Here is an 18,370-nt window from a genome sequence, read left to right as displayed (position 1 = left end):
AGTAGCGGATATGTGATTTTGAAAACATACTCCCCCCACATCCATCCACCCGCCATCTTATCCTCACTTTGTATCTAACTATTTTTTCTGTGATTTTGAAAACATACTCCCCCCACATCCATCCACCCGCCATCTTATCCTCACTTTGTATCTAACTACTTTTTCTGAGTCTTTATTAGATGACACAATATAATTTTTGACAATAATCACACAAATTTATTTGACTTTTTTTTTTCTTTTTTGATTTATATTTAAGAAAAAACAATCATGTATAGTTTTATTAGATTCGTATTAATGAATATTTTATCCAGTAATGAAAATATTAAAATATTTGAAATTGTGCCTAAAAAAGAACTGGAAAAAATATTTTCGTACACCTATAACTGATCCCCCAGGTAGACAATAGGCGGGAGTAAATGAATGATAAGGGGTATATAGGAGATCTACTTTTTTTTTTTTTTGGTGTTAGCACCCTGTTCACCTTTAGGGCTAATTCGGATTAAGGGCGAGTTCTGGGCGGTTAGGTTCCAGTCCCATCCCAATTGTTGTTGCGGGGGATCGAACGCGGGTACTCCCTACCAAGTTCAGCCTCAATCACCACTGAACCAACAAGCAATTATTAGATCTATTTGGGTGGTAGAGCATGTATGAATCTATGTTATACTCCACCATCTATACTAATATATTAAAAGACGTTGCGAAAAATGAAAAATGTTTATGTGTCATATAATAAGGTTCGAACACAAGACCTCAAGTTTGGAGAATAACTCTCATTACCATCTTAACCAACCACTAATTGTTGTTTATCCATGCACGTTAATTTATAATACATGTTAACATGAAGTCTAAAACAACTAAATTTTTATGTTACTTCTTCTTTCGTATGGACTATATTACAATATTAGGAAAACCGTGAATTAAACAATTAAAACATTAGGAAAATTACTTTGCATGGTGCGGGTAATGAACATGTGTAATTGATGAACTTAATGAATCTTTTCACTTTTATGGTCTACACGTATCTTAGTCAAATATTGAGTTGAAAAAAAATCAAATTTTAATTATTCAAAGTAGCAACCGGGGCATCGCCCGGGCTACACACTAATTTTTGAAAATTATTAGGTGACCCAATGGTATTTTAATGCTTATTGGTGGTTTCTCACACATTTTCTCCTCACATGTAAAAAGAAAATATAAGAGAGTACACGATACACCCGAGTACACCTAATATGTTTTACACCATTTTGGACGGATGTGAATTTTGATTTGTACTCGCTACTCGTTAGGTGTGATGAGTATAATTATGATCCAAATTTAATTGAATAAAATAAATGTTAACCATTGTTTTACACTACTCCGTATAATAAAAAATTCTGGATCTCACGAGTCACAACCACTGAGCAGCACTTACAATACAGCTGCTTACTAAGATTACTTTAAACCACCGAAAGATGACGGTTTCCGCGAGGATGCAGACACCTCTACGCAAGGCACGGCCCTCACCACCCCGTCGTATTCCGTTTGGTGGGCACTGGCAGCTGTGGTGGAGGCTGGATGGTTACAGCGTGCACTGGCAGCTCTGGTGGAGGCTGGATGGTTACAGCATGAATCTGAGCGTGGTGGTGGTGGTGGTGGCTGTGAGAGGAGAGGAAGGGAACAGAAAGAGGGTAATTCATGGTAATACTGCATATCAATTAATCCATGTCAGTGTTTGGCAACTCACTGCTGGTCTTTTGATAATTAATCCAACCAAAAATGAATGCACCTGAGAACCGTGAGAAGCCGATGCCATGTCCTTGGTAAAACTGATACTATATGCCCCAATTTCCAAGTATCCAAAGCTAGACATTCTAATCCATGACAAATATTATTACAGTTTTTCTGATTATGCAACCAATAACAAGAATAATACGGCGTAAATAATAAGACATCTCTTGCAAAACTTCATTATATATTAACCTAACTACTCATCTGTACACTTATCATAAACTAAATAAATCAATCCAAATTATACAACAATTTCAACAAATAGCCAGCTTACGAGGGGAGAGTCGGGAACTATTGTTTTGACAACCAACAATAATCAAATCCAAAAGTAGAACCAAGAGGAGTTCCATTGATCATAACTACCGAGGGGAACCTTCATGCATAAGATTGAAGAAACCCCGAAATTAGAGAATCATAAGTGGACAATGTGTTCGAGTCAATTCATCACTCGTGAAACGGGTATAAGTCTGGAGCACCTCAACGGTGGCACACAACAGAAGATTAATTAGATGGATTCAACAGGATGATAAGGTCATAAGGATTTACATTCACCAAAAGGACATCTCAATCTCAAATACCTCTCTGAGATTAGTTTATTAATGCAATGACAACTGCAAATGGAAAAATGTCTAGGAGAAAATGGTTAAAGTGTACCTTACGTCCCAATTCAGCCATTCGTCTCGATATTTATACCGACCCCAAAAATCCGATCTCAGCAAAAGGCCATATCTGTGGAAATTCATATAATTATATCAACAATAACAAATGTATCAATGCACAGTATGCCAAATACTACAAGTAATTACTACGGAGTATAAAATTGGCACATGAGAAAACTAAAAGACTGTAGATTTGCTCAGATATTTCTTTTCATTTAGTTTTAGGTACGGGAGGTGGAGGGTTTGGGCAGAAAGTAAACCATATTTAGACAAATCAGCCCTTTACATAAGTTCTCAGTGATCCGGAGTGCAAAGACAAATCTATAACAGTTTACAGAATCTCAACTTAAATAAGAATGACGCTACATACCATCAACATCATTATCTACCTTCGTATGCCAAACATCGAAGTATTATTTATTAACAGAAGTTGTGCTAAATTGGTAATCACACTGACCCGAAAATTCACTGATCTTAAACAGATTTCTTTTGTAAAGTAAAATAAAATCAAATAAAAAACATCAAAATCTGATTCCAGGAACACTATCTGTCATTTTTTCAACCATACGGTATTTAGTACTATACAACTTGTTCAATTAGAATGAACTTCATGTGTATCCGATATTTTAGAAAGAGCCATTAAAAAGATTGCAGGTATGAAGAAACAACACCGGCCACGGCCAAATTTTCCCCCAAAAGAAAGGAAAACCAACAACGAAGTTATTGTTAATGTGTGTGAGATTTATAACCAAAATGCAACAATTGTATCATCACGGTAGATTTGCACCATGTAACCAGAAGAACCCACTAAGGCCACAAGAGTGAACCTAAAACCGAGACTAGGATAAACCGATAAACATACCCGACAAAATGCTTTGCCTTGGATAAGACCATAAGGAACTGCTCCAAAATGCCGGGAATCATTTGATGCATACAAGTTGTCTCCCTGAATCCAAACATGTCCTTTAGGCACCTGTTTGATTTTGAAGATTAGAAGAAAAATCAAATGAAAATAGTCAAGGTTTACTGACATTAGTACATTACTGCTCTTGGAAAAATGAGATTTTCCTAGAAAGTTAAAATGTATTATTTTCTCTGTCCCATTGTGCAAAATTGGAAGGAAAACCCGAAAGACAGGAGAGAAGGCTGATTATTTCACTTTTTTTTTTTGGGGGGGGGGGGGGGGGGGGGTGGGCAATTAAAAGGCTGATAATTATTCAATAATACTTTTCATTTGTCTTTGTTCATTAAGAAATAAGAAAATAGTGTTCAGGCCAGCAACAAAGACAGCAACTAGCATCACCACAAAGACGGCAACTACCACAACCACATTATGCTTTGCCTGCAAAAAACAGACAAGGCTCCTCCAACGGACATGGTGGACAAAACAGGAATTGATTTAAATCCACCTTGATATTCAGTCTGTAAAGACCCATTTGACGATAAAGGAAAATGGAACTAAGCTAGATATTTCTTGTGCTTAAAAAGAGCTAGAGAACAGTTTGTTTATGCTCTGTATTATAAAACTCAAGTGTAAGTTTATTTGTAATCAAATTGATCAATCTTCAATTTGGTGGACAAGAGGTTTGAATACAGTATGTGGAGCACTTGCTCTTGTAAATACCCGTCAGAGAACAAAATCGTGAATCCACGAGAATGAAAAGTAGGAAAAAAAACATATAATGATGACAAACATGATAATTAATAAAGAGATAAAAGGACCTAAACTACCCAAAACAAAGTGGTCATCATAATGTGTTTTTCAAGGAAGAAGGTGCAAATTTTTGAGAAAAATATTCCCACCGAACATCCTCATTGATCCTATCCTACAAATCTAAGTTACGAAAGACTATCCTCACATACCCTTGCTTTTCTTTGCCTTACAAGTCACACCTTTCCAACAAAGAGACTTATTTCTTTAAAGGTACATGAGGGGCCATACATATTGTCCTCTCTGCATAATTGCAAAAGGGGATGGGAGCCATGGGGGATACGACACTGGATCCAGAAACCAGAGGAATATGGTGAACACTCAATCCTCTAAAGCTACCCATGCCTCTTATCAACAATATTTATCTTTCATTTCCACTATTTACGTATTCATGATGCTCCCTCATCTACTCTCTTCACTTGAAGCACTATCTAGCTTTGCATGGATAACTTCATTTGTAACGCAATCATCTTCAAAATGCCCTTTTTTCAAACTTATACTACCCACATTATCCTTCTTTATTCCCTAACTTACCCCACGTATACTTAATTTATAGTTTCTTCACCCACTTTATCCCTCAATTTCCCCATCCACCTTATTGTTTGTGCAAATTAGTAGTCCATCATTAATGCAAAGTAGAATCTAATTACTTTTACACTTTCTCTCTCTTAGGATGAGTTTATCCCTAGTCTGATGGGGAGTCTGGACTCTGGAGCCTGGGATAATGTTATAAAAGACTAAGTCTGGAAGCGGGTTTGAAAATCCCACACTCACTCAAGGCTCCACTTTTTCCTCCCACCAAATCAAATCATGCTACATCATAAAACTTGATTATTTTTTCTACCCCTTAAAAATACTTTATTTATATTAGCTGCACTTGCACTTCAACGGCTATATTATTTTTGTTGCACTTCCGAATTCGTAGTCGAACTCATGTCATCAAGTTCAATATGACTTGAGGGAACACATTTGGTTACGTTTTGGAGGAGATGTTAACTAAATTATTGATGCTTTATGTATTAATTGGTTTATTTGCCTTAAAATTCATGTTCTAGATCTTTTTTATTTATTGTGTTGTATTAATGTTTCTAATTTCTACGGAATATATGCCAATTTCCAAATTAATATTTTATTTTTATTTTCATTTTTCCGAATTATAATTACTTTATTGTATATAAGAAAAAACATCATTTCAAATAGATACACAATCATAAAATATTACTCCGTATTTTAGGAGTTTAGGTGAGTCTATATGTAAAAATAGGGAGAGTCTTGTGTGAGTCTGAATAATGAAAAAGTAGGTAAAAATTAGTAGAAAGCTGGCAGAGTCTGAAGATTGAGATTGAGTTTGAGGGATAAAGTCACCTTTAGAATCAATGGCGGATCCAGGACTTCTAGTGAGGGGGGGCACCAATCAACTAACCAAATACAAAAGTAAACAAGGCTGAAGCAAACATATGATATTATTAAGGAAAAATTACTTTAAATAATCCAACCTTTCAACGATTTTCCGTTAATAATCCAACCTTTGCACCCCATTAACTTTTATTGCACCCTACCGGTCATTAACCTGATATAGCATGTAACCTACCCACGTGTCATAATAACCATTCGCTATAATTTGCATATTAAACAAAAAAAAAATCTTTATTTTTCTTTCCTTCCTCCTCCGTCCTTCGTCCTTCCTCCCTCCACCTTTAAAATAACTCAAACTCTATTCATCCATATCAAAATCAATATAAACAAAATCAAAGTAAATACTCGAAATTTGCTAATTTGTGAATGAAATTAAACTCCAGGCATTTGGTATCAATCAAAATCACTCAAACATTATTCATCCAAATCAAAATCAAAATTTCCCCTCAAAAAAAAATATCAAAATCAAAATCAAAATCGAAACAAATTAAATCCCAATACACCCTTTTGCTTCTTCAGATTTTCTGGGCTTTTGATGCTTCTTCATCTAGATTTGCAAAAAGTTAAAATCTTATGAACTCTTGTGTGTCATCGTCGTTGTCGCCATTAACGGCTTCTCAATTTCTCTCTCTGCAACTTCCATGGTCAGGTCTATGATTCATGGAGGCGGGGTAGCTTTTCTGATAAGGCTGGTGGTAGCTGGGAGGGGGGGACGAGGCTGCTCATAGGGGGGGCTACGGTGTTGCGGAGGAGAGAGAAAAGCAGGGGAACAAGAGAGAAAGAGAGGGGATATGCGAGGGTGATGGGTGTAGTCTGGGTACTTGTTGCGATGGTAATGGTCATTGAATTATGGTATTTTGTGGGAGATTTTTGGGTGTGGTTAATGTATAAAGGGGCGAAAATGATGGTATTCTTCCATGAGTCCATGACTGAAATAGTGAAATGTAGAAGCGAGCTCAACTGATACATACTCCGTAGAAGACAGTAAAAGTTGACCTTCTCAACCGGTTCTAGGTCATATTGGTGCAATAAAAGTCTATAGGGTACAAAGGTTGGATTATTAGATAATAATCCAAAGCTTGGATTTATAACGGAAACTCGTCCAAAGGTTGGATTATTAAAAGTAATTTTTCCTATTATTAAAGATCCATAAAAAATACTTCAATATTATATTATGAAGGAAAGATTAACGTTGTTGACTTGAATTCAGGTTATATAATAAATAATAGGAACAAGACTTGAATGTAAAGTTGATGCAAATAATAATAAAATATCAAAACAAGTACGGCGTACTTAAAGTTGATGCGAATAATAATAAAATATAAAAACAACTACGGCGTATATTGTAGTTCAATTATAGCAAGGTATTTATCTTTTGGAATTTTTAGAAAAAGAACAACGATTTCTACACTGTACAACTATAATTCACTGATTTATACATTGTAACCAAACATTTTAAATTTTACGCATTATACCCTTGTAGTTGTAAAAGTTAATCATTTTTATCCTTGTCGTCAACCCAATATTAACAAGTTCTATTATACTTTTAAAAAATCAAGATTTTTCTGTAGTGGAAGATTTTAAATGCAATCAAACAAATACAAAGGTACAATGGAGAAAAAAGAACAATAAAAATTGAGAAAAAAAAAGATAAATAAAAATATAATGTACGTAGTAAAGAAGAATTACTTAAATAGTTAAATTTGATATAAACAAAAAATAAAAGATAAAAAATCCAAATAATAACCAGTACTTGTATGTTGCAGTTCAAATGTTAATATGTAGCGACGTAATATACTGAAATTGAAAAAAAAATATTGCAAAACAAAATTCTTCACAAAGGCTCGAACTCCTGACCAATGAACTCTACACGCACTAATTTAACTTCCCACCCACTGAAGCAGATGCTCATTTTTTATACTTACATGTAAACTATTTTACTTATATTACATAAGCAGCTTTTTCGGGTAAAATCTAACACTTTTTTTTAATGGAGGGGTGGCATGTTCCCCGCCAGCCCTTTAATAGATCCGCCATTGCTTAGAACATTCACTTTTCTTAATCCCCTCCTCGATTCCAACTAGGAAGAACAAAAGGGAACGGAGGGGGTAGTAAGTAAAGTGGTCAAAAAGTAAGGGAGAGAAATAATAAATAAATAGTGAGTTCATGCCTTTTATTATATTTGTCTTTTCAATTCTTTTTTATTTTTAAAGAACTTTAATTCTTATTATTTTTTCTTTATTTTTTATGTTTACTTTGAGAAGCCTTTTATTATTATTTTAGTTGTAAAAGTGTCGAATTATTTTTATTTGTTATGGTGCAACTTCACTTGTAACGCAAACATCTTCAAAATACCCTCTTTTAAAACTTATACTACCCACATATCCCTTCTTTATTCACTAACTTACCCCACATATACTTATTTTATAGTTTCTTCACCCAATTTATCCCTCAATTTCCCAACCCACCTTATTTTTTGTGCAAGTAGAAGGAAAAAACTTAACCACAACCGAAAAATGACCCCTTCCCCTCGCCCTCCAAACCCCTCCCCCTCCCCTTCCATTTTCTGTTTGTGTAAGTACCCTTTCCGATCAGCTACAGGATCCGTCTCCAATTGAATCATCAAGGCAGCTTAGCAACCCTCCTCATCGGATCACCAACCAGTCCACCGCCTCATTCAACAAAATCCTTTCCTCCGCCGCAACGTTTTCAGGCCAAGTCCCTGCTTCCACAACCCCACCCCCAGAATTCGATGAGACGACCCAATCTTTCCTCCCAAATTGCAAGCGACACTTATTCTAAACTCTGCTCTCCATGGGCGTGGGATGTGATTGTTAAACCATGTGGTCGGTCTTTTTCCTCAGACTATGTTTCCTCCTCATTATTAAAAATTTGGAAACCTATAGGGCCTTTGAGGACAATTCCCACGAGAAAAGGGTACTTCCTTTCTTCCTTTGAATTCAAGGAAGACTTTGTCAGAATTTTGGAAAAAGGCCCTTGGTTTTTAGAGTTTTTCTCTCTGTTATGAACCGGTACCCGGGGTTTAAACCGTAGCAATCTAGTATTGTTCACTACCCGGTGTGGGTAGAGTTACCGGAGTTGCCTATCGAGTTCCACAACGTTCAGATGCTTACCCAAATTGGAAATTCGATTGGTTCCTTCATTAAAACAGACAACTCGCCAGCGGTGCCGAACAGAGTCAGATTTGCCAGAATTTTGGTGTTGGTAAATATCACAAAGCAAAAGAAAGAAATCATCTGACTAGGGTAAGTTAAACAAACTCTCGTGTTTAAAGACTGGCCGGAATTTTGTGCAAACTGCAACTCTATAGGCCATCATAAGGAAGCCTGCTCCTCAGAGAAAAAAGAAACGTCATCCTCGGGTCAGATAATACGGAAGCCATTTGAAAGTAAAATCAAGAGGGTAAAGTCAGGTACATCGGATTACAGTAACGGGAGTCGAACATCCAACAGCAAGGTCACCACCAAAACAGGGGAATGGAGGGAAGTGGTGAAAAGAAACGGTCGGCCTTTACCCAACGATAGCAGCTCCCGCTGAAGCAATTGTATCCAAAAAGAAAAAGTTGTTTTTTCAGAAACTCAGTTGTCAACTACTTTGGGAAATAGATTTTTTGTTTTTAATGAGGAGGGGGACTCTCCTTGCGAAACATGGCCTGCCAAACAGGACCTACTGCCTAACCTTTCTAATCCTATCCCTTCTTTTGCTATATCTCATCTACACCACCCACCTGGCATCATCCCGGCTTCCAAAGAAATTCAACTACCCAAATTGGACCTAGTTTACCATCCCTCACCTTCTTTGATTAAAAACCCATTTACTTTTTCCATATCCCTCCTACCAAATTTCCATCCCAGATCCAGATCATCCCATCAGCTTGCCGAAGTTTCTCAACCTAACCCCCCCATCACTCACCTACCCAGAAGTGTGGACAAACCAAACCAGCTTCTATGTGGAAACTCTTTTCAAAGACAAATGGATAGGGATCTCCAAATGGGTGATCAGGGACCTTATTCTCAAGCTGGAATTTACCCCACAACTGTTCAAAATCTTCTCCATGATAGACCCAGACCAACCGGGAATAGTAATTCCGGCCCATATTCCGACCCTGACAGATGTGCTAGCCCTATCCCCTTCCATCGGGATTCTGCTGAAATGGTGGATGCAACGCCTCAAGGCCAACAACGATCAGCAAGTACTTCCATGGCAACTCCAATTCTTAGCAGACCCGGCTCCGGTGTTACCACAAGAAAGAAAGCTCCTCTCAATTACAAAGAAATGGTTGACGGCCCGGGCCGGAAGCGGGACAGACAACCTCAAACTCATGAAACTAGAAGAGCCATACCATCAGTTGGATCTGAAGTGTGCTTGGGGAAAGGCCAAGAGGCCATGGGGCGGATATGTTCGTGGACACAATCTCAGGAGTAAAAATCAAGACAAACGTAAAGGGAAATATTCAGCTGAATTGCCCAAGAGTATGTAGAACTGTCGAGTCAGACTCCCGGGGGGATAGCTGCAGAGATCTCGAGAATACCATTAATCAAATCAGACATGATGATGCTACTTTGGAACGCTAGAGGAATTGCCGGGAAGGGCTTCAAGAGAAACATCAACTAGTTGATTAGAGACCATAACCCTGACATCATCATCCTAACCGAAACCAAAGTTCCGAGGGAAGGAGCGAAAGGGATTGTCGCTGGGCTGCCATATGATTCTTTTGAGACCGTGGATCCTGTAGGTCGTACCGACGGCATCTTGATTCTGTGGAACGGGAATTCGATTGCCCAGAACATAGTCTCCAAGGAGCCGAGGGCACTTCACGCAATAATTCAGGTACAAAACGAAACCCCATTTTGTTTATCTGCTGTTTATACTCCTACCAAATTCAAAGGTAGACTTGAATTGTGAGAATCATTAAAATGTTTTAGTGCTACAGTTTCTATGCCTTGGGTAATGTTGGGGGATTTCAATGAAATTACTGCCACTAATGAAAAATGGGGAGGGAATCCACCCAAAGAATACAAAACGCGAGCCTACCGGGAGTGTATGAATGTGTGTGACTTGATCGATCTAGGAGCAGAGGGGAGTAAATATACTTGGTTCAATAAGAGAAAAGGGTACCCCTTATTCGAGAGACTAGATAGAGTGTGGGCTTCGCCGTCCTGGATCCTAAAAAACCCATTAGCCGTTGTGTCTAATCTCCCGAGAATGTCTTCTGATCATAACCCTTTGCTTCTGGCTTCGACCAAAGTCAATCAGAATGTTCGGCCCAAGTCATTTAAGTTTGAAAACATGTGGTTCTCGGATCCATCTCTTCAGGAGTGGTTTGCAGGGGCGTGGGAGTCGTTTGTTGGGGATTTATCACGAAAACTAGGTTTTATGGCTGGTGAGCTTAAGGGGTGGGCGGCTGCCAATTTTGGAGATATTTTTTTTTAAAAAAGAAGCTTCTGGCTAGAATCAAAGGGGCACAATCAGCTGAGTTGCAACTTTTTGTTTGACCTTGAAGTTTCCCTTAACAAAGAACTGGAAATCATTTCTAGATAGAGAAGAAGAATTTTGGGCTTCGAGAGCCAGATCAGATTGGTTGTTATTGGGAGATAGAAACACAAATTTTTTTCACCTGTCCACCGTTCTGCATCGTAAAGCCAATAGTATTCTTTTCCTAAAAAATAATATGGGCCAAGAATTGCGAACCAAAGAGGATATCGAGGCCCATATCCTATCTTTCTTCACACAAATGTTTACCTCTGGTCAATGTGTTATAGAAGAATCTTTCACTTCTGAAAACAGGATCAAGTGCTCACACATCCCTTCTCTTTTGGAAATCAAGGAAGCATTGTTCTCAATTAGGTCTTCCAAAGCGCCACGCCATGCTATTATGTTTCAGAAATTTTGGGAAATTATTGCTAGTGACTTCCTTTCTCAGATTCAACTCATCTTACAAAATAAGTGTGTCCCAGACTCGATGAACAAAGCAGCCATTGTCCTAATTCCAAAAATCTCCCAAAATGTGAAGATTACAAATTTTAGACCTATTAGTCTTATTAATACTTGCTATAAAGTTGTCACAAAAATTCTAGTCCAGAGAATCAAACCCCATCTTCAGTTAATCATCTCCCCATATCAACAAAGTTTTATTCCGGGTAGGAGGTGTGATACTAACTTTATAGTTGCTTCACAGATTCTCCATTCCATGAAAAAAAAGAAAGGCAAGAAAGATTTCTTTGCTATAAAGCTAGATCTTGAAAAAGCTTATGACAGGTTGGAGTGGCCTTTCATCCAACTGTGTCTTCAATTCTTCAACTTCGATCAGGATACTATTTCCCTCATCATGAGTTGTGTTTCGTCAGGGTCTTCCTCAATCCTTATAAATGGCAACCCCTCTAAGTCCTTCAAGCCTTCTAGAGGAATTCGTCAAGGAGACCCTCTGTCTCCGTACTTATTCATTTTGTGCATGGAATTCTTGTCCTGAAAAGTTCATTCTTGTTGCATTCAAAATCAGTGGACCCCTTTCAAGGCGAGAGGGGAAAGGCAGAGATTTCTCACCTTCTTTTTGCAGATGATGTGATGCTATTTGGGGAAGCAAACCATAGTACCCTAGACGCCATTCAATCCTGCCTAAATTCCTTCTTTTCCATGTCCGGTCAAAAGGCGAACCCGGATAAGAGTTCCATGGTTTTCTCCAAAAAATACAAGCATAGACATGATTGATGACTTCGAACAGCAACTCCAAATAAAAAATTCCACTTCTTTGGGTACTTACCTAGGATTCCCGCTGCAAACTCGCAAGCCTTCAAGAGCTAATCTTTCCCTCATCATTGATAAGTTGAGTGCTAAACTGGCTTCTTGGAAGTCTAACTCTCTCTCCAAGGCCGGTAGAGCACTCCTAATCCATTCTTCCATCATGGCTATTCCTAGATACTACATGCAAGAAATCCATTGTCCTGCCGCAATCCTTGAAAAAATTGACTCTGTGTGTTTAAACTTTTTTTGGGGTGGGAATGGGGGGAAGAGAAAAATGTTTCGGGTTGCCTGGAAGAGTTTGTGTAGGCCGAAAGATTTAGGGGGATTGGGTTTTTCGACCGGTAAAGAGGTGAATAACATTGCTCTCGCAAAGTTGTGTTGGAACTTGGAGAATAAGGATACCATTGCCTCTTCATGATAAATACATAGGCAACAAACCTATGCCCTCTAATTTTTCCACAGGATCTCAAATTTAGAAAGCAATTGGTAAAGGGTGGGAGTTGTATAAGAATAGTCTTGCGTGGGAAGTAGGTAACGGAGCCTCGATCAACCTGTGGGAGGATAAATGGGTAGGAAACAAGTCGTTGAGATCTATTATTATAGGCCCAATCCAAAAAGAGCAGAATGTTAAAGTGGTCAGGGATATTGATTCTTTGTCTAGCAACTTCAATCTTTTTTAGCTTTCCCTCTACCTTTGCCTGAAATTGTGTTCTACTCATTTCTCTGGTAGTAGGGATAGGTTATTTTCTGACTGGCAAGTCAAGGGCAAATTCAATTCGGGGTTGGCTAGGGAATTCAATAATGATCAAAATAATTCGCCACCCTTGGGGGAGGATTGGAATTGGGTTTGGAAGATTCCGGGGTATCCAAAAATGAGGATTTTCGTTTGGCAACTGTGGTGGGATAGAATTGCTAACAATAAGAATCTAAGCATTAGAATTCACTCGAACCCGAACTGTGCTTTCTGCCCGAATTGGTTGAGGATAACGATCATATCTTCAGAACTTGTGTTAGGGCTAAGGAATTCTGGGAGGGGGATGGGTTCAACATCTATCTCAACACCCCTTTTAGAACTTGGATCAAGGACTCTCTACATAACCAATCTGTTGTGCAACACCCTACTCCCACTAACGTTCTATTTGCTTTTGGCATTTGGACCTTGTGGAAGCGTAGAAATGCTTGGTACTTCTCTCAAAACAATATCCCTGTTGCCTCCACAATCAAACAAGCCTCGTGGGCTGCTTTGGAATGGTTTTTCTCCCAAAATCAACCGTCTGAAGAATTAAAGCCCGCTCTCATCTCTTGGTCCCCCCCTCCTCCTCCTACTCTTAAGCTTAATTATGATGCCTCGTTCATCAACTCCTCCTCCTTAGCTGGATTTGCTGTGGTTGCTAGGAACCATAAGGGCGATTGGGTGGAGGGGAGATCAATGGTTGCTTTTGCCCACAATGCATTCTCGGCAGAGCTGATGGCAACCAAAGAAGCCCTTTCTTGGATTGAGGAAAACAATTGGAAAGATTGTTTTGTATCTTCTGACTGTTTACAGGCTTGCAATGATATAAATGGAAGTGCTAATTATAATTCAAGATAAAAACTCTTGTTGATGAGTGCAGGGCCAAAGCTAGAGCTACTGACGGAGCAACCTTGATTTATGAAGGACGATCAACTAACAAAGTGGCCGATATTTTGGCAAAGGACGCAAGGCTGAATTTGTTTGTCTGTAATCATAGATGTGTTATTCAGTCCCCCCCTCCCTCCTGTTTGTATTAAACTCCTAGCTTGATGACTGTTGCTGCTTCTTTGGGCAACCGAGAACAAGGTTGTAATGCCACTGACCTCAACAATGGTCAATTTGGGTGTAATAGGGATGTCAGTACTATGGTACTGCAACTCTCTGATATTTAAGTTTTAGTTCTCTTTCTACCAAAAAAAAAAGTAGTCCATCAATAATGCAAAAGGTAGAATCTAATTATTTTTACACTTTCTCTCTCCTAGACATTCACTTTTCTTAATCCCATCCTCGATTCAAACCGGGAAGAACAAAAGGAGTAGTAAGCAAAGTGGTCCCAAAGTAAGTGAGAGAATTGGCCCAATACATAAATAGTGAGTTCATGCCTTTTACAGAAATGGTGCAAGTAATTTGGGACGGCTTGATAAGAAAATGGTGTAAGTAAATCGAGACAGAGGGAGTATTTATTATGTTTGCCTTTTGAAATCTTTTTATTTTTGAACTTTTCTTTAAAGAACTTTAATTCTTGTTTTATTTTCTTTATTTTTTATGTTTACTTTGAGATTTTTTTTAAGTTGAATGAAAAAAAAGAAGAGTGAAGATGGCAGTGGAAACCAAAAGGAAAAAAAAACCTTGAGAATAATAAGGAGTAATCATTAATCAACATGATTTAAGTTGAATCTCCAAAATTATTACGAGGAAGAAGATGGAATTTGTTAATTGGGGAGTGCATTAATAGCCTATCTTATGCACTTGGTGCTTAAACTATAAGTTTCAAGATTTAAGAACCAAAACTGTCTCCTAGGGTGCTTAACCCAACTTCTATCCAATAATCTTTCAGAAGGGATGTTTAGACATGTCATAATTCTTTGATTAACAATGTCATCAAGATCACTCATGCGCTTCAAAACGTGATTAAATTTGTACTTATGTCCTTATAAATATCGGTCTACAGGAAATTATAATAACAATAAGTAGCAAGAATGGATAACTATGGAGGATCAATATACTCATTATAAATTTTTTGTGTTTTACCACCTAAAAAAATCCAAATTTGTGTTTTACTGCCTAAAAATCTCAAACTTTTATTTTACCACCTAAAAAAAAATCCGTCTTACCACCTTTTAACATCAAAGTTAACGGAATCGTTATTGGGTCCACTTCAACAGCTAGTATAGCATTTCTCTCATAAATTCCACGATGTTTTTAAACATGTCGTATAATATAAGTTTGTAATTTGATTAATTTGGAGATTTGAAGCGCAAAAATGGGTGATGAGAATTGAAGTGGAGTTAAGAAGAAGGTAAAAAATTGAATGAGAAGGAGGCCACAAACGGTGCCGTTGATTTTTCGGTTAAAAGGTGGTAAAATGATTTTTTTTTAAAGGTGGTAAAACACAAATTCGGATATTTTTTAGGTGGTAAAACACAAAATTTCCTTATAAAGGCCACCTAGAAAATTTATTATAGCCAGAACTGAGCACCACCTCTTTTTTCTTGCCACATTTAACCTAGTCTATGACATCTATACTGTTCCTAAAACTCAAGGAAATATCATGTCATCCCGCCACGTGTCACCCTCTCTCTAAATCATGATATGATTACATATTGCCAGTTTGCCACCTCAGATCACTGCTACTAGCATATCATGGCATGAATGCATGATGATGGCAACGTCACTGAGTCACTCTTATTCTCAGGAGGAAAATAGAATTATATCTATAGGGTTCACTCTCAGGACCTCTTACTTAAAATTGATACGTAATTGAACCAACCAATTGAGCTAGCAACACTTTGTCGGCTCATTAATATTATTGATATCAAACTATCATATATTCCCCCGAAACAGCTCACTTTTCTCCTTCCGGATTCATATTCCTTTCTTCGTCAGTTCCTCCCCTCCATTCAATTTCATAAACAATTCAAACTCATAAAACCCCCCACTCAATTTCATACCATGTCATAATTCTCAGCCATTCAATTTCTTCCTCTTTTTGCCAAGACCTCTAATCGTCACCTGTTCCAATCTCTACCATTTACTTTTCTTTTTATCTGTAACTGAGTTTGAACTTGGGACCTCTAGCATAGGATCCGAAAGCTTAACTGCTGCCGTAAGCTACAAATGGTTTTTCTTCATAAATATTACTAAACAAGAAAAACATGTGCCCCTTTAAAGTTCCACACCACAACAAATTATTCGATAATTTTCTCCCCCAAATACTCAATAAAAGGTTCATCTTCTACCCGGATGACACTTCCGTAACGGAAGTAAGTTCAATTCTAAATTACTTAATGTTTGGGTCTGTTGGAACTTTTATTTTTTTCCTTACTAGGATTGGATAATGACGTTGTATCTTGAGTGTATATATTTGCAAAATATTTTTAGTCTGCAAAGTGACTGCTCCCTTTTTACTGATTGCAGACGCTGAAAACAGATAAACAGGAAGTTCAAAAGATAACAAAGAACGATAAACTTGATGGTCTAGAACCAGAGTCCATGGGTGTTGTTATAAGTTATGATAAGGTAACACATTTTCGTTTGATAGTGATATCTTGAACTGCTGAAGTGCTGATTGCATGAGTTCAATTATTTGGCACAGGACCAGAAGGTGAAGGTAGAGAAGCAAATCAACGAGTTTATTGAAGATATCATGTTATCACTTATAAGTTATAACCTTAGGTATTAGGAAGAGTATAGGTTATTATTGAAACTAATATACTTCGTATAACATCACTAATTGACTACTTTTGTAAGTTGTAACCGATAAAGAATATACGAAGTAACTTTTTTTCTCCAAAAGCTAACGGAACAGTAAGATCTCCGGAGCACCACCACACTTTGTGGTAGGTCATAAATCTGCAGTTTACGTATACTAACCTACTTACCTACACTTTCTCATCAATTGTGTGTAATGAAAAAAAATGTCAACTTGAATATCATGCCAGGTTTGGTACACTAGGACTGATGGTATAGAAATAGACTACAATACTATAAGCTCAACTAAGTGGTATGTCTCATTATCTTAACATGGGGATAGGATGCAAAAATGATACCATTTGTCAAATCAGTCATTCAAGCTACCAAAATACACCCCTCCTAATCCTAAATTCACATAAAAATAACATCATCACCTAAAAACAGGAAAATTCTGAAAAACCAAGCAACCAACTTTTCACCCCACAAATTATCCATTTCACAGATTTAACCAAGCACCCACAACAAAAGCAGCTCATCTAATCCAAATTCCCAATTGAACAAACAAATTTCAATGCAAAAATCAAAACCAGAAACGGGCAATGCAAAAATCACTAAAACTCACCACCAAAGTCTTGACAAACCCAGTGTGAGCATTATAGGAAACAACATCACCCTCCATTCCCAAAACACGTTTGGTCAAAATCCGTCTAGGGTTGCTCGGCGATTGCACAATGACAATATCACCTAACCCCAAATTCCCAAATCGATGCGACAATTTATCGATCAACAACACATCTCCTCTAACATTTAAAGTCGGAAGCATACTCGGGCCATAAACCTGTAAATTAAAACTACAAAAAATTCAGAAGTAGCAATAAAGTTTTGATTAATTTGAGGGAATTGAGAGGAGGAGAAAGGAGGAGAGAGAAAAGTACGATTGTGGGAGAGAATATGTAGGTATCTGTGATGTGGAAGAGACTGAGGAATTTAGCCACGGTTATGGTGCGGTCTAGTGCTTCTTTGGCTATGCTCCTCCATTGCCATTGACATAGCTTCGACGCCCACATTCTTTGTAGTGCTCTATTGCACCAACTGAAAATAGATTAAAGTAATTGTTAGTTTGTTAAGTGATTATGGTTTGGTAAGTCATAAGTTTAACCCTCGTGTTTATAGGCGATTCCAATTCAATAACGGTTATCGATTAATATTATAAATTATATGAAACAATTGCAAATAAATAGATTTTTAATATACGAAGTACTAGTCTCATATGCACGCAGTGCATCAGTGAATGCGAATATAAGAAAAAAAATAAATTTGTATCATTTATATCTTAATATGAAATAATATGAGATTTTATAGAATGCCTTATGGTCATTCTCCTACTCAGTGATGTACAAAGTTTATAAAATGAGTGAAAGGCTATGGCGGCGCCAATATATCACGATAAGGAGCGGGTATGAGGCAGTTGGGGAGGTTGTGACTCTGTGAATAGAGCGCTACTATCAGGTAGAAGGCGGTTACAAAAGGAGGTTTGATAGGTGATAGCAAAGAAAAATTGTAACTCGGCAAGAAACTAAGAATTAAGAAGAGAATAAAGAGATTATAAATTTTCATAAATTACGAAGG

General features: G+C 37.6%; 1 protein-coding gene across 3 annotated transcripts; it reads right to left on the bottom strand.

Moving 5' to 3' along the window:
* Positions 1-1,296: 1,296 nt before the first annotated feature.
* LOC110783767 (uncharacterized) lies at positions 1,297-17,883 on the bottom strand. Of its 3 annotated transcripts, XR_008932573.1 has the most exons (6): positions 17,677-17,883; positions 17,364-17,579; positions 3,289-3,399; positions 2,422-2,496; positions 1,766-1,850; positions 1,297-1,683 (listed from the first exon to the last, which is right to left on the bottom strand). XR_008932573.1 is itself a non-coding variant. In XM_056843191.1 (5 exons), exons 1-4 carry the CDS (start codon positions 17,806-17,808, stop codon positions 2,455-2,457), a joined length of 501 nt encoding a protein of 166 aa, XP_056699169.1. In that variant the 5' UTR covers positions 17,809-17,883; the 3' UTR covers positions 1,297-1,850; positions 2,422-2,454. The 3 variants fall into 3 exon arrangements, 2 of the variants coding, with proteins under 2 accessions (XP_056699169.1, XP_021843830.1); XM_056843191.1 differs by having other exon boundaries at positions 1,297-1,850; XM_021988138.2 differs by lacking the exons at positions 1,297-1,683; positions 1,766-1,850 and adding an exon at positions 1,935-2,234 and having other exon boundaries at positions 17,677-17,882.
* Positions 17,884-18,370: the final 487 nt, after the last annotated feature.

Source organism: Spinacia oleracea, chromosome 4 (assembly GCF_020520425.1).
Source record: "Spinacia oleracea cultivar Varoflay chromosome 4, BTI_SOV_V1, whole genome shotgun sequence".
NCBI lineage: Eukaryota > Viridiplantae > Streptophyta > Magnoliopsida > Caryophyllales > Amaranthaceae > Spinacia > Spinacia oleracea.
This window is presented reverse-complemented; position numbering and strand designations above follow the sequence as displayed.

Bases quoted from the DNA above. Each gene is read 5' to 3' on its own strand.
- LOC110783767 (XM_056843191.1), bottom strand. From the start codon at position 17,808: ATGTGGGCGTCGAAGCTATGTCAATGGCAATGGAGGAGCATAGCCAAA. The intron at 17,580-17,676 runs GTACTTTTCTCT...TTTAATTTACAG, and splicing joins ACATATTCTCTCCCACAATC to GTTTATGGCCCGAGTATGCT. The intron at 2,497-3,288 runs GTATGTTTATCG...GAATTTCCACAG, and splicing joins AAGGCAAAGCATTTTGTCGG to ATATGGCCTTTTGCTGAGAT.